Source organism: Balaenoptera ricei, chromosome 2 (assembly GCF_028023285.1).
Source record: "Balaenoptera ricei isolate mBalRic1 chromosome 2, mBalRic1.hap2, whole genome shotgun sequence".
NCBI classification, from domain to species: domain Eukaryota; kingdom Metazoa; phylum Chordata; class Mammalia; order Artiodactyla; family Balaenopteridae; genus Balaenoptera; species Balaenoptera ricei.
In genome coordinates this window covers 178,103,786-178,120,449 of record NC_082640.1, presented here as the reverse complement: position 1 = coordinate 178,120,449, position 16,664 = coordinate 178,103,786, and the positions used below count along the sequence as shown (strand labels likewise).

At 48.9% G+C, this 16,664-nt stretch overlaps 1 protein-coding gene across 1 annotated transcript; it reads right to left on the bottom strand.

Moving 5' to 3' along the window:
• Positions 1–1,344: 1,344 nt before the first annotated feature.
• On the bottom strand, positions 1,345–8,239 carry SERPINA4 (serpin family A member 4). Its single transcript, XM_059915837.1, is given in 5 exon segments — positions 1,345–1,542; positions 2,329–2,488; positions 3,378–3,542; positions 3,544–3,634; positions 7,585–8,239. Coding segments are annotated over 5 exon segments (1,260 nt in total). The 5' UTR covers positions 8,231–8,239.
• Between the last annotated feature and the right edge of the window lie 8,425 nt (positions 8,240–16,664).

The window sequence follows — 16,664 nt, the reverse complement described above, 5'->3', positions numbered from 1 at the left end:
CATTCAATCACCAACTATTGGTTGGGCCTCAGCCACATGCCAGACCATACGATCAGTGCTGAGGCCAGTTACTGGGGTGAGTGAAGAGAATGAGGGTGAACAGGGTCCTGCCTCTGAGATGTTCCTTCTAAGAGGGATGAGGGTTGGCCGGGATGCGAGGCAGAGAATAATGTCAGCCAATCACGTTTGAAGTACGATGACAGTCTGCCTTAGGGAGGGGAGGAGGCATTTGTTGGAAATCCTGGTGGACTCTCAGGGATGGGGAAGGGAGCATTCTAGGTGATAGGGATCTGCGGGGACCAGAGGCCCGAAGGTGGGAAGCTATGGGCAACCTGGAAAGACAACAAGAGTTTCCGTGACTGCAGTCATTGGGTACATGAGAGCAAGAGGAGGGGCTGGGGCAGGAGAGGCAGGCAGGGACCAGATCAGAGAGGACCTTGACTGCAGTTAGAGGAGTTTGAACTTTATCCTGTAGGCAATAGGGAGCCATTGAGTCCTTTTGAGCAGGGGAGGGATGAGCTTAAGCAAAATAAGGAGGCATCACTCTCAAGGCTAAACTGGGAAGTGACTGCCCCCCTTTTCCTCCCTTTTTCACACCAGGGCTTCATTTTCACACATCACCCCAGCGGTGTCATTGCCATAGTAACCCTAGTCCTGCATCTTCTTGCAGGCTTGTCTGGGACTCTTAAATCCACCCACCCCCTGCCCTTGTAGGGACAGACTGGGGAGTGCGTCAGCCTGGGCTTGACTTTATTTCTTGCCTGGCTGTTAAAAAACAGAATCCAACATCCCAGCAGGTGCAGGGGGAAATGGACCAATTAAACCAGGGGGCGGCAAGGAGGGTGTGCATTGCTCTGAGCCTTGGAGGGCTCTAGGTGCTGAGCACTTGCAGGTCCTTGACCCTGTAGCCTGGAATTGGTGTGCTTAGTTCTGGGCTGGTCTTGCTGAGCGATCTCCTCCTGTGGGACCTTCCGTCTGTCGGTGACTCCTGAGGCCGCCCCATCCAGCTCAGAGCCGTGTTGCAGAGGCAGGCTCCTCGTAGCCATCATTTCGTTTAATCCGTACAACTACCCTGAGGGGGGGGGGGGGTGCGTTTCTGCCACTTTCCGGGATGGAAACCTGTTCAAAGAGGTTAGCTGATCTGTCTGAGGTGGCACAGCCCTGAGGAGTTAGGTGTTCAGTCCACACCGGTCTGGTACCACCCACATCCCTCAGCTTCACCAACAGCTTCAGCCCCGCATCCTCAGCATCTTCTGCGACCCCCACTCCAAATCCAGAGCTGCTCACACTCAGCCCTCCAGGCCATGTCCTCCTGCTTGTAACAGACAAGCCAGCCCTGGAGGGCTATGGTTTCGTGGGGTGGACAACCTTTCCCAGAAAGTGGATGCTCTGGGTATTGGTGGAAAAGATCACCACAAGTAAGGGCCGGTTAAACCAAAGGGCTTGGTGATTGTCCCGGGACCAGAAGGTGACAAAGCCGCTGGTGGCTGCTGCAGCCTGGGTGCCAACCTCATCCACCTCCAGGATGGCCTTGTGGAAACTCTGGGAAGGAAACCACAAGCGTTACCTCTGAGAGAGCATGAGCTGGGGCTTAGGGAAGACTAGGGGAACCAGAGACCACTGAAGATCAAAGCCGCTTGTTGGGATATCACAGCAAGAATTTCTATTCTGGGGGGGTTATTGAGCTGGATGACCTCTTATTTATAAATAACCATTGCGATCATTAATTGAGCACATACTATGTGCCTATGCTCTTTTTAATCTTCATAACTATCCTATGAGGTCAATGTATTATGTCTGTTTTATAGATGAGGAAAATAAATCCGGAGGCTGGGTAACACTTTAAGGTCATAAGAGGCAGAACTGGAATTTGAACTCTCAAACCCAAGACTCTACCCTCTAGTGCACCTTTGTTGTATGTAGCTGAGGTCATAGGTCCCTTTCTCTGGTCTAAGAAATTTATGATACACACACACACACACACACACACACACAACTCAGCCTCATCTGTATCCTTCCTCTGTTTCTGCCATTGCATTTGTGACTCTCAGTTGCCATGATCTATGAGGGGGGGCGCTGTCTCCTGGACTTGACTGGAAGAGCTCTCTGAGGGCAGGGACCTGATGGACCCTAGATCCACAGCACCAAGCACCACGCCCAGCACATGGTGGGTCGGTTCTTGGCTCCCTATGCCCGTGGATGATTGAATAAAATTTGGACTCTGAGACTTCACGCGGTGGCAGGGAGAGCACCCATCACCCAGCACCTTCCAAGAGGTGGAGGTTCCCCTCTGAGGTCTCTAGGAGTTGATATCCATTGATGACTTACCTTGGACACCTGCAGGTTTAGCTCTTCAGTGATGCCAGACAAGTCAGCCCGCTATGAGAACAAGTCCGTGATGCCCAGCTTGGGCAAAATCGGATCAAATTTATAGGAGCCAGAAATGGAGAATTTGGGGATATACAACTTGAGCTTCCTTTAAAAATACCTGAAAGAGGCACTGGGTTAAAACACTGGACTCATGAACTAGCCAAGGGTCCCAGCCGGCTGTGCTTTCCTTGACTGCACTTGCTCACTGCCCGCACTCCATCTGAGTTCTGTGGTCACAAACACCCTTTGCCTGTGCCGCTCCCTCAGATGAGTGCTGCCAGTGGCTTAAAGCCAGGCTCCTTCTTTGTCCTCAGGGCCTGCCGTCTGCAGGACCTCCTTCCTTTGGGAGTTCATCTTCAGCCGAGGTTGTTTTCTGCAGACGTCCCAGGTGCCCAGGGAGATGCAAGTCTCCCGGTGTGGCAGTTTTGCCTTTGTCTCTGATGAGGCCCTGTGCTTTTCACTTGTTTTGGACCCATTGATTTCTTTGGGTGGAATTCCTCCACCACATGGGCTGTGTGAATCTTCCATCCACATGTGGCCCTGGCCTGAGGTCTTTTTCTTATATGTGGTTGGAGACTTTTCCTGCTCATAGCCCCATGGTGACGTGACAGCTTCCCTGCTATTTCCTGGGGTGGGGGGAACCACTCTTCGCCAGCTCAGTCAGCCATCTTGACGGGAAGTCTACCCATTCATTGCACAGGGTGGACCCTCAGAGAGCCAGTGTCATTTCACCCCAGACTTGTGCAGTACAAGGGCTACATCTAGAACCCGGACTCCTAACTCCTAGTCTGGTTCTCTTTTCACTGATGAGAGCGAAATCACATTTTGGGTACGATAGGAGTGTTCCTTATTTAAGGAAACCCAAGGAAAGTCTTGGAGAACATAAGAATTCTTCCATAACTTGGCGATCCTCCCCACCCCCATCTGGGGCACTGGCTTTCATTGGGAGGGTCCATGTGAGCGGCAGCGCTGCAGACTCCGCACCGCGTGGTGCCCTGATGGGTTACCTCTTCCGAAGCAAGTTGCTCCTCCTTGTCAGCACCTCTGGAGTCAAAGCCTCTTCCACCTGCTCCATTTTCCGTCAATTAGGAAGGATGAAAAGGGCTGTTGCATTTCCTTTGTAATCCATCCGTAGCACCGAGCAGGGCAAGTATCTGTCGTGAAGATACCATCAGCATCACAGGCACCTTGACTATTGTATCCTCATCAACGTAGAAGTCATGGGTAGCGGTCATCAAGGGTGTGGATGGTTTCTCCCACAGAGATGGAGGAAAGGAGGGAAGAAGCTACAGGTCATCCGTGGACCAACAAGCCGATCCTCCAGCCAGGGAATGCATCCCTCACCGTCACTCAAGACTTACCCTCCACCATCTCATCAGTTCAGCACCTGACCTGCCTGGGGAATGGATCTGGGGGTTCAGATAGGTTCTAAAGTAAGAGACCCCAGAGGATATCAGCAAGGTTGTTTCCTGTCTTCACCGATTACTTGAAATCATTGGACTTAAATAATTTTGCCAAACTGATGTTCATATAGTGGTAGCTCACTGTGGTTTTGACATGCACTTTCTTGGTTTAAAATAAGGTTGAGTAGTCTTTAGTATGTTTATGGGTCAACTAGAAGTTTTGGGGGATTTTTTTTTTTGGTTTGGGGGTTTTTGTTTGTTTTTTTTAATTTTATTATTATTATTTTTTAGTTCAGTGCCAGTTCACTTTTTTACCCATATTTCTATAGGGCTGTTTCTTAGTGATTTGCAGGAGTTCTCTGAACACTAGTTGTCTATCAGTTCTGTGTGTTGCCAATGTGTTCTCTTCCTCTCTGACTTGTCTTTTCACTTTCATAATTGTGTGTTTTTGTTTTGTTTTTTTAAATTTATTTATTATTTATTTTTTGGGACTGTGTTGGGTCTTCGTTTCTGTGTGAGGGCTTTCTCTAGTTGCGGCAAGCGGGGGCCACTCTTCATCGCGATGTGAGGGCCTCTCACTATCGCGGCCTCTCTTGTTGCGGAGCACGGGCTCCAGACACGCAGGCTCAGCAGTTGTGGCTCACGGGCCTAGGTGCTCTGCGGCATGTGGGATCTTCCCAGACCAGGGCTCGAACCCGTGTCCCCTGCATTGGCAGGCAGATTCTCAACCACTGCGCCACCAGGGAAGCCCCATAATTGTGTGTTTTGATGATTGAAATTCTTCACTTTATGCAGTGAGCATATGAGTTTTTTCCTTTATGGTTAGATCTCTGTGTCCTGCGTAGGAAAAATTTTCCTACCTCCAGGTCATGAAGATACTCCCCTATATCATCTACAAGGTTTACTCTTATCTTTTGCATTTAGGACTTTACTTCACCTGCAGTGAATGCTTATGATCTGTAGGATGGAGGGGTACAAAATCATATTTTTCCATGAGGATACTGTCCCAGCACTGCTTTTTAAAAATCTATCCTTTTTCTCAATGCTCTATCATGCGGGCTTTGTCAAATATCAAATGTCCATATATCCATGGAGGCATTTCTGGGTTCCATTCCGGCCTCTCTGTTCTGTCCCATTGGTCTATGCGTACCACACAGTCTAAATTAGTACAGATTTATAACCAGTATTGCTCCCCAGCAGACAGGTTCTCTCTTTTTAACTATTCTTGGCCCTTTGCTCTCTCATATACACTTTAGAATCAGCTTGTTAACTGGTACCAAAAAGAATCTTTTAAAAACCTGTTGGGATTACTTTAAAATATTTAGATCAATTTGGGCCGGAACTGACATCTTTACCATGTTAAGTCTTCCTATTCATAAATACGGTATATCTATTTTTTATTTGTCGACTTTAATATCTCTCAATATAATTTTATCTACAGAGGTTCTGCACATCTTTGGTTTGTTTTCTTCTAGGTACTTTTCATTTTTTAAGATAAGCCACAGTTGTTCTACTGCTGTCACCGTGTGACCTAGACTGAGGTCTTGGGGCTACATTTATGTCCTCAGAGTGATGGGCAGATGTGTCAGAGGGCAAGATGTCTATTTCCTGTCTATTTCTGGAGCACCTCCTTCTTTGTGCCACGAGCACTAACACAACTGCAGCAAGGTCTCTTTCAGGAAGAGAGCACCAAAATCTTCATTATTTCTGGCCAGAGCTTTGGGTGTGGTGATGGTGTATACTACACATGTAAATTATATTATATTTTAAATGGAATGGAGTCAATAGAATATTGTGCAGCCACTAAAATGAGATCTAAATAAAGTTTTCAATAGCGTAAAACTACCCACACACACACACGAGTGCATGTGAAAATTGATAACATCCGAATAAAGTCTATAGATTATCACCAACGTCAGCTTCCTGGTTTGCTATTGTACTACAGTTACATAAGATGTTATCTAGAGGAACCTGAGTGAAAGGTACATGGGACCACTCTGTACAACTTTGCAACTCCCTATGAATTTATAGTTATTGCAGAATTTTTTTAAAATTTTTTTTAAGTTTTCAGTGGTGCATGAAAATTCCACACGTAAAATGCAAGCAGTGGGGCTTCCCTGGTGGCGCAGTGGTTGAGAATCCGCCTGCCAGTGCAGGGGACACGGGTTCGAGCCCTGGTCTGGGAAGATCCCACATGCCACGGAGCAACTGGGCCCGTGAGCCACAACTACTGAGCCTGCGTGTCTGGAGCCTGTGCTCCGCAACAAGAGAGGCCGTGACAGTGAGAGGCCCACGCACAGCGATGAAGAGTGGCCCCCGCTTGCCACAACTAGAGAAAGCCCTCGCACAGAAACAAAGACCCAACACAGCCATAAATAAATAAATAAATAAATAAATAAAGTTAAAAAAAAAAAAATGCAAGCAGTGACCAGTTTGGCTGGACTATTAGTCTGAGACTGTTCCCCAGAATCCGTTTCCTGTAGATTCAAGGTGGTTACAGCAGGGGTTTGAGAGGCAGATGTGAAGCAGCCATTGCCCACTGAAGGCAGACGAAATGATGAACAGACCAGAGGGGCTGTGTGCTCCAGCTCGCCTATGCTCTCCGCCAAGTTCACTGTCCAGCTCTACCGTGCTGACCAACAGTGTCTCCAGACCACTGCCAGGTGCTCAGCCTGGGCCTCTCCCCAAGCCCCCCCAAAATGGAACCACTCTGGCGGCTGGATGTGCCTGGCATATAGATTTCCTGATAAGTTCCAACTTGTCCACCAGCTCCAGTGACGTTTTCTCTGTCCCTCCAACTCCCTCTTCCTCCAGACCTTCACTTCCCCAGTCCTTCCCACAAACACGCCAGGACTAATTCCTCTCACAACCCCCTTTCCCTTCCCACTCACGGTGACTATGCTTCCTGGATGGCACCCTAAGTGACACACACTGTACAAAACTGTCCCCACCTGTGATTTCAACTCTATTAACATATGTGTGTGAATGGAAGACTGGAAGGAATTAGGCTAAAATGTTAATGTTGGTTCCCTCAGGAAGGTAGGATTCTGGGCAATCTCTATTTTTTCTTTTATACTTATATGTATTTGTAAAGGTCTTCAAAATTGTTATCATTAAAATAATTACAAATACTCTATTTATTAAGCATATATAATGGTCAGGGGTTGGCAAACTTCTTCTGCAAAGGGCAAGAAAGTAAATACTTTATGCTTTGCAGGTCATTCTGTCTCAGTAGCAACTGCTAATCTCTGTCCTGTGAAAGCAGCCAGAGATAATACATAAATGAATGGGCGTGGCTGTGTGCCAATAAAACTTTATTTATAAAAACAGGTGGCCTTCAGGTTTGGCCAGGAGCTGTAGTCTGCTGATCCCTTCAGGCCCTCTTCTAAGGAGTATTCAAATATGTGACATCATTTGATGCTCAGAAACAAAACTTTGAAGCAGGGACTCTTATATCCTTATAAGAGTGCTTCAAGCAAGCAACCTGCCCTGTTTGTACTGCTGGTAAGTGGCAGAGCTGGATATGAATCCAAAAGTTCAACTTGTCACCATGGGTAGAATGCATTTCATACATTGCTGTTATCTTTTAAAAAAATAAGAAAATATGTCTAAAGATATGAAGGGGTGGAAATCAATACTACATAAACTTAAATATCTGATGCTTTAACATTAAATTTTCAGAAGGCTGCTCAACCCTATCAGACCCAATCCATCCACTTTCTGTTTTGGGGAGTTTCTTTTTGATATGTAATCCTTCAACGAATTAGGGGGAAAGGGAAGATGTAGGATCCACCAACGAATTGACTCTTACCTTTGAAGTAAATGTAATTCACCAGCACCATCATGGTATCCGCGCTGAGCTCGCTGACCAAATCCACAATCTTCCCTCGAGATTCCTCCCTGACATTGTTGTTGATAAGCTGGGTTGTGCCCTCAGAGTCGTCGAAGTCTGTGTGGAAGAGTTTGGACTCATAGAAGGTCACAGAGTCGTTAAGGAATCTCAGAAGGAGAGGCAGCTCCAGGCTCAACAACAGGGCGCTGCCCACGCATATCTCCAGCCTGTCGGCCGGGAGGTGGAGAGTGTGCAGAAGGTTCTGGAAACCCCTGTGGATGTCAGATACTGACACTTCTGTGAGGTTGAAGCCGAGACCCTCGAGGATCTGGGTCCGGCTGTGCGAGCGGACCCCCAGGGACAGCATGGCGTAGGCGGTGGAGATGTTCAGCGGGGAGAAGATGTTGCTCCCATAGGGTTGGGAAACCATCAGGTGGTAGAAGCGGAGAGCAAAGGCAGTATTGTCTGCAGTGACCTTGAGGCTGGGGGAGCCCTCACCTGTGCCCGGAGCCTCCTGATGGGGACAGTGGATGTGACCCTGGCCGTGATGCTCAGGATGCCGCTGACCTTGAGAAAGGAACAGTAGTCCAGCCAGAAGGAGGAGCAGGCAGTCGGCAAGATGCATCTTCTGTGCTCTCAGGTCTACAGGAGGAAAGAATGTGCCCAGGAAACTCCCCAGCAGAATGCCCAACCCCACTGAGATGCCAGGCAGAGGGCAGGGGCCCAGGGATCTAAGTGATACTCTCAACTCCTGCAGATGAGCTTGCAGGGGAGTAGCAAACACCCAGTACCTCCACGTGTGTGGTGCCACGACACTCTGCAGCGGGGCTTCAGATTTACAAAGCAGCTCCTCGTCCACCATCTCATTTCCTTTCCCATCTCTGTGAGCTCTGCACGGCACTGGACTCCATTCTCATTACAGAGAAGGGGAAACAGAGACTCCAAAAGTGACTTAACCAAGTCACCGAACTAGTAAATACCTGAGCTAGAACACAGGTCTCTGGACTCTCAGCCTGGGGTGCCTCGCACCATCTGAGTTTATTTCCTTAGCCCAGTGACCCATCGCGTCAAAGGTGCTCATCACCAAAGGCTATATTAGCGACTACCCCACAAACATCCGTGGTGTGCTTTACACTTTGCAAAATCTCTTTTATGCCATTTTGTTTGACCCTCTTATCCAGGTAGAGGTCAATAGAGCTGGTATTCTTCTCACCACTCTGTACAGATGAGATCACTGATGCTCAACACATGATTTGTCCAAAGTCTCAGGGATAGAATTGGTCCCTTTTCCTAATGAACTTAACCTGCCCCAAACAGGATGCTCGATTTTCTCCACCAAATTTCTCTGCCACATCAAATGGCCCTACCATTACCTAGTTCTCAGCCCCCAAACCCAGCTGTCATCCCTAACATCCATCTGGCCTTCCATCCATCCCACGCCATTCAATCTCTCAGTCCCTCTTGACCCTCATTCAACTCTCCATCATTTTTCACCCAGACCAGAGGTCAGAAAACTTTTCCTATAAAGAGCCAGATAGGAAATATCTTTGGCTGTGGGGACCATACAGTCACTGTTACATCTACCAACTTTGCTGTGCTCACTGGAGAGTGACCATAACAAAGAACACCCCTCCCCCTAACATGGCTTCCTACCAACCTATAATAACCGCCCCTCACCCCCCTCACACACTTCTCTCCGGCTTTGCAGTGAGATTACCCAGAAGCTCTGACAGGAGCTCTCCAAAAGCAGCTGGAGCCAGAAAACCTGGGTCCCCAGCTGTACGTGGCCTTGTGGGAGGCTGTTCTGGGTCTGAGCACCAGTTCCCTGCCCAGTGCAGCAAGGAGGTTGGTGCAATCATATGTAGGGATCTTTCTAGCCTTTGTCACCTCTAATCAGGGTGACCAATTGTTCCAGTTTGCCCAGGACTTTCCTACTTTTAACACTGAAAGTCTTGTCCCAGAACTCCAAGTCCTAGGCAAACCGGGACGGTTGGTCATCCTCTTTTTAGTCTCTACCGTGACCCTCGTAGGGTTACTCATGGCACAATCAATCCTGGAGTGGCCCCTGGGTGCCTGTCTGAGCTCTAGATGTGGCTTGGATTTATCAAGCCCAGGAACATTGGAGAAGCCTCTCTGCACCACCTACCGCCTCCCTGATCAGGTAATTATTAATGAACCGACCCATGGGTACAGTGTGGAGTCTCAATATAGAGAGAAACCTCACTGCAAGTTGGCTCACTCCTCCCAGGAGAACCCCCTTTCCCTCTCGGGGGACCCAAGAGAGTTCACCCCTTCCTGTTTGTGTTATGTGTTGAGGTTCACCTGATACTTGCTTTTCCTGTGGCTCAAGGGAACCCCTTAGTGGGCCTGGTCTCCACTCTGATCCTCAATTGTCATGTGAACTTAAGAACAACCATCCCCCTCTCTGGGTTTCTGTTGCCCTGCACCACCATTTCAGCCATATCCCTGCCCCTGCAAATAAAGAGTTGGGCCAGACCAGGGGCAGCGAACTCCAGCGCCTTCACGAACTCGGGAAGGCAGCTTCCGGGGTGACATGGTGGGAAACAGTGGGCACGCAGAACTGGGATCAGCTCTCTGTGGCCAGACAAGACCCATCTAGGGGCTAGATCCTGCCCAGGGCTTCCAGTGTGCAGTCCTGGACTACGTGATTTCTGAGCAGCCTGTCAGCGTTACAGCTGCATGGCTCTGGGAAGGAACCCCCTAAGATGTCACAGCATAGACTGCAAGGACGGTGCACCCCAGGAGCAAAGGTGGGGACAGATGCCTCCTTGGTCCAGGAATCCAATTGCTCATTTGCTCTCTAATCATGGAGCTGAAGCTGCTCTCCCGCCAGTCATCAGGGAGCCTCAGCACCCTCGGATCATTCTGGGAAGGCTGCAGGTAGGGGTGATGTCAGGCTGATTCTCAGGCCCTATGGCTCAGGGAGGAGAAGACGTCAGCTGATCTCTGAATTCCTTCTTTCCTTCCTTCATTCATTCAATCAATCATCCAGCTCCTTGCTGAGCTCCTGCTATGGTGAACGGCATTGTTACATTCTCATTGGTTGGATACACACACTGTAGGATATAGTTGTGAAGGGTAAGTTCAGGAGTTAGGATTGGCTGTACAGGGAATTACTCTGGCTGCAGGTGGGGACGGGGGTTAGGAAGGGTGTCCTGGGGAAAGGACATCAGAACTGAGACGGATGAGGAGTTCCCAAGTTAAAGGAGAGGGGTTGGAGCAGGGAACAGTGTTCCAGATAGGAGAACAACATGAAAAAATGTTCTGCAGAAGAATGATCATGGAATAATGATGGGTGCAAAGACCCCAGTGTGCCTGGGGGTCAGGGCATGAAAGACAGGGTGTAGGAGAGGATGGGAGAGGCAGCATCTGGGACACACAGGTGCACAAGACACCACCTTGACCTTAGGGGGCAAGAGACAAGGTGTGACCAAGAACAGCAACAGCATGAGGCACCCCTAGGCACGGCCATACGCCTTAGAGCAAGGAATTGGAAGGGAGAGACAGGGCAGGCTTCATGGAGGAGGGGGCATTTAGGTTGATCCTGGTTTGGTCTGATTCAAGGGCATTAGACTCCTCTCTCTGACTGTGAAGAGCAGGTATCATCTTAGCCATGAGGATTTCCTACCTGATCCTGAGCAGATGATTCCAGAAGGTGAAAGTCATTCTGAACTAAGAGGAAAGGGAGGGGATGAGGATCTCTTCTCTTCAAGGGCCAGCTGAGTCTTTCAAACTCTGTCTCCCTCCCTCCCATGGCTCCAGCCCCCACCAGGCCCTTCTGTGAGCACTGCTGGTTCTGTGCAGGTCTAACCAAAGGTAGGCAGAACACACAATCTAGACTTTGAGCCGCTTTGCACCCCTCAGCTCAGAGCCACCTGGGTCTCAGCATTTAGGGCTGTTAAGGATAGTGAGGTAAAGGAGGATGGGGCTTTATGAAAGATTGTGCAGATATAGGGATTTGCAGCAGGCTCTCGTGATGGAGACTCACTCCACTTTCTGATACCTGGTGGCTGACCGCTTCTAAGCCGCATCCCTCCTTCTCCCCCTTCTGCCCCATGTCTGGGCGAGCTGGTGAGAAAGCCCACTGGTAGTTCAATCCGCGCACTGCACGGGAATCCTCACCCCAGCCCCTCCCACCAGCCACTGTAAAAACCCCAAGCCAGCCTCCCATCCCTGCTTTCTCGGGCCATTTTTGGACCAGCTTGGGAGCCTGCCTTGTCCTCCCCAGATAGTCTCATTATGTGAACAATAAACCTCCCCATGTCCTCTGGGTGCTCGTGTGGTGTCATCAGTCTTGACATTCAAAGCAAATTTTAGGTGGCGGTTTATTATGGGCTGAATTATGTGCCCCCCAATCATATGTTGAGGTTCTATCCCCAGTGCCCCAGAATGTGACCATATTTGGAGATAGAGGTCTTAAAGAGGTAATTAAGTTAATATGAGGTCATGAGAGTGGGGCCCTAATCCAATATGACTGGTGTCCTTATAAGAAGAGGAGATTAGAGAACCTACTCTATAGCACAGGGAACTCTACTCAGTGATCTGTGGTGACCTAAATGGGAAGGAAATCTAAAAAAAGGGGATATATGTATACGTATAACTGATTCACTTTACTGTACGTCAGAAACTAACACAACACTGTAAAGCAACTATACTCCAAATAAATAAATAAATAAATAAATAAATAAATAAAAGAAGATGAGGTTAGGACACACACGTACAGAGGCAGAAAACCATGTGAAGACACAGGCTATAAGCCCAGGAGGGAGGCCTTGAGCACAATCATCCTTCATGGCCCTCAGAAGGAACCAACCCTGTTGACACCTTGATCTGAGACTCTTAGCCTCCAGAACCACAAGACAAAAAAATGTCTGTTGTTTAAGCCACCTATCTAGTCTGGGCACTTTGTTATGGCAGCTGAGCTGACTAAGACAGGCTTCATCCTGCCTCTGGTTCTCAGCAAACTCCTCTCTCTAGGATTTGCCCCCAGAACAGTAGACAGCCCCCAGGGCCATGGCCAGACCTCTGCTTCTGTCCCCCGATCTGGAGCTGGTGGCATAACTGTGAGCTGCAGCTTTGGCCGAGCCTAGAAGGGCCTAAACCCACGCGGCTGAGCCCTGGACTTGTCCTTCCCGTAGTCCACTTGCTCTACATTCCGCTGGATTCCATGAAGTTCTCCAACAGCCATACCATCTTTCCACTAAATTCTCATTTTTGATTTGTCTAAGCAATCCAAAGTGTCCTAAGACCCTTTGCAAGCAAAAGGAGTATAACTGGTACAATTGTTAACATATTTTAATGAATAACAAGATGCTGATCTCTTAAGTCGACCTGATATTCTCCCTCAATTTTGTCCTTAGTAAGAGTTTACACAGGGTTTACTGAGCAGTATACCCTTCCTTTGTATTAGCCCATCATTTGGCTTAGACGTGGTGTAAATAATTGCAATCCTCAAGTTAGTGGCACTGGGTGAGGCCCTAGCTCATGTGCCCTGGAGTATGCCTTTATCCAGGTCCTTTAAACAGGGCCTGGGAAGGGATCAGTCCCTGTGATGGATTAAATATGGCTGAAAGTCTGTGCTGCTCCTTCCGTCAGGAGATGGAGTCTATTTCCCCTCCTTCCCTTTGAGTCAGGGCTTCCCCTGTGACTTGTCTTAATCCTTTGGGGCAGAAGTGATGCTGTATAAACTCCTGAGACTGAGCCTTGAGATCGGCAACTTCTGCTTTCACATGGTGGTACGTTCCTTCTTAGAAGCCAGCTGCCATGTAAGGAGGCGGACCTGGAGCTGCCATGCTGTAAGGAAGCCCAAGCTAACCAAATGGGTGGGGGGGGGGGTGGGGGAGAGAGAGAGAAAGGGGGGTAGGTGTCACGTGAAGGAGCACTGAGGCAGCAGACATGTGGATGAAACCCCCAGGGACCTCTTTACCCAGCCCAGCCACAGTCTGAACACAGCCAAGCAAATGACCCCAGCCAGCACCCTGTAGAGCAGAAGAACCACTTGGCCAAACCCTGCCTGAATTTCCCACCCATCTAACCCCGATAAAAGTGAGAAAGTGATTGTTGTTTTCAACCACTGAGGTTTGGGGTGGTTTGTTACATAATAATGAATCTTCCAAACAGTCCCAGACTTAGGGTTTTCCTAGAGCAGTTCTTTTTCCTTTTTCTTTTCGAAGAACTCTGAAGCACAGGTCATCTGACAGACACTAAGTAGCAGGACACCACACGGGACAGGTGATATTCTCAAGGGTGAGGAAGGCGGGGGCTTGAGAGGAGGCACGAGTCCATTCACTGAGTCATCAGTCATTTACTGAGAACCTACTATGTGCCTGGCACTGTGCAAGGCTCTGGGAGTTGAGCCTTGGGGAGGACAAAGTCCCCACCCTCATGGAACTTACATCCTAGTCCAAGTGATGGACAGGAAACAAACACATAATAGAATTTCAGATCAGTGCCAAAAGGAACATGGGGAGAAGAGGAGATACAGACTGATTGTGCAACAGGGAAGAGCCAAATCTGACTACACGTTGGATCTGTTTCTTTTACTTTAACCTTTGTTTCCCATTGATTTTGTTCACTAAAAGGATACTGTCTATACATAATGGCCTGCCTTGGGGAACCCTGCCCCTCTGCCTGAATGTTAAACCAAAGTGCCTTTGTTCAGGGAAACACCTGGACCCTGTCCACCTGTGGATGGCTGCAAGAAAGAAGAAATTAACACATCCCCTCCCCGAGGCTGGCCATTCCAGCGGATATTTGCAAAACTTACGGGCTTTTTACCTTACTTTCTCATCTCCTCCCCATCTCTGTGCTATAAAAGAAACTGGCATCCAAACCCCGATAAGATGGTTATTTAGAGACATTAGTCTGCCATTTTCTTGGTCTGCAGGCTTTCCGAATAAAGTCGTATTCTTTGCCTCAACATCTCGTCTCCGATTCATCAGCCTGTTGTGCGGTGAGCAGAGCAAGCTTGGACTCGGTAACAACTGGGGCTGGGCAGTCCACCCTGAGGAGGTGGCATTTGAGCCAAGACCTGCATGAAGAGAAGGGACAAGGACAAGCATGCAGACAAGTGTGGCCGGGGTCCAGGCCGAGGGGAAAGTGCAATGCCCAAATCAAACAGGATGTCACCAATGAGGCAGGTGTCGGCGGGGCATCTGAGCGACCCCAGGGGGGCTCTGAATCCACCGCTCCCTTTGCCACAGACACTTTCTCAAAAAGAAAGTGGAGTCCCTCTTCCTCATTCCTCAATCACCATAGAAACCCCGCCAGAGGGAACCGGAGCAGGCAGAGGAGAAACCGGAGAGGGGGACCAACCTACCAACGTCCCATAGGTGTACGGGCAGAAGTCAAATGCATCAGAGACAGTTAGCTGACAATTAACTCTGCGTCAGTTGCAATGACGCTTTCAGTTCAGGGATGGCTGGGTTGCATGTGCCTGGTGATGGCTGGATCACAGTAAGTTAAAAAAAAAAAAAAAACAACCCTAGAAAGAGGCTGCAGAGTCACTCAGTTGGCAGGCTTCCTGGGTTCTGATTAGTCAGATGCCTGCGAGCCCCCGGTGCTGCTGAGAATGTGCTGATAACATGAACTTGAGCAGAGAGGTGTGAAAGTAACAGGCTCCCCCAGCTGAAGGCAGCGAGGGCAGGCGGGTAGCTGGGAACGGGAGTCAGGGGGCCCCGATTCCAGTTCCTTGATGGTCAATGGTCTCTGAGTGGCCTTCAGCAGGTCCCTTTCCCTCTCTGGCCTCAGTTTCCCCATTTGTAAATGGAAGTGGCTGGACCAGTAAGGGCTGCACACTGGACCTTCTCGGGGACCAGGCTGTTAACAGGATAATGAGGCAAGTCACAGGAGCACCGCAGGAATGCATCAGTGGCCAGGGCCATGTCTGCCATGTAGTAGATGCTCAGTAAATTCGTTGAAGGTCTAGATGGACCTGCTGCCTGATCTAATGATGGCTCCAAGAGACCTTCTGATTGTCCCAAGGGAGTTGGAAATCTGGATTTCTTTTTTAATGTGAACTATCCCAATTTTAAAACATGGGCCCCTAATTTAAATGAGTTTTTTTAAATCCATCGATTTCAAACAGTACGGCTTCTACCGGTTCAACCTGTTTGCTGCCAGTTTGCAATAACCTTGGTGCTAGCAGATTTTCAAGGCCTTTTCCAGCTCTGCATTCTTGGGAGGAAAAAATAATGTTTATGTCACACTTGATTCGTTATAGGGTTTGAGGCTGGCTTAGGGGACCTCCCCAGATTTAAACTTAAAAGTTAAAAATTGAAAAATCAGACACACTGTCAGGAAAAATATAAATGAAGTTGGAATGCTGATCAAAGCAGTGCTTAAAAAGAACAAACCTGGAGGGCTTACCCTACCGGATTTTGAGATATTATCAAAGACACAGTAAATTAACAGAAACAGAATGCCACAGCTGGAAAGTCAAAGAAAGTGCCTATTTATGAGCTAGAAGTTTTCACAAGGCTATTTGCCGCTAAGATTCCTAGAGACCAAAGTCACAAGGGTCACGTTCTCTTACATGGTTTTCACTGCTCATGTGGGCAAGGAAGCTGGTTCTTCATAAAGCAGCCCCTAACTTCTCCCTTGGGAACGTCTCCAGCTCTCTCTGGCTACACACCCTCCCCTTCCTCTTCCTAGGAGGTGGAGGAGAAGGGCTGTCAGGATGGCCAGAGCAAGGAGCTCAGGGAGCTGCCTCCCTTGGGCCCACTGGGAGAGAAGGAGGAGCTGTGGGCTCAGGCCTGTCTCAGGTCCAGGCTGGGGGAGGATGATAAAAGGGGAGCCTTCAGATTGCTCCAGGTCCAGCCCAGTGTGTCCAGATAAGGATCAGCCTGAGATGCACAGCCGCAGATGCACAGCCGCAGATGCACTGTTGGTTTGCTCGCTTCCTTAGCTCATGCTGTTGTCCCACCTGGGATGCTGTCTCCTGCTCCTGCTGATCAGGAGCCCCTCCCTTCCCTGATCCTCCCACTCAGCCCCCAATGCCAAGTCAGACATGTTCCTTCTAGATGCTCCTTCATATCACT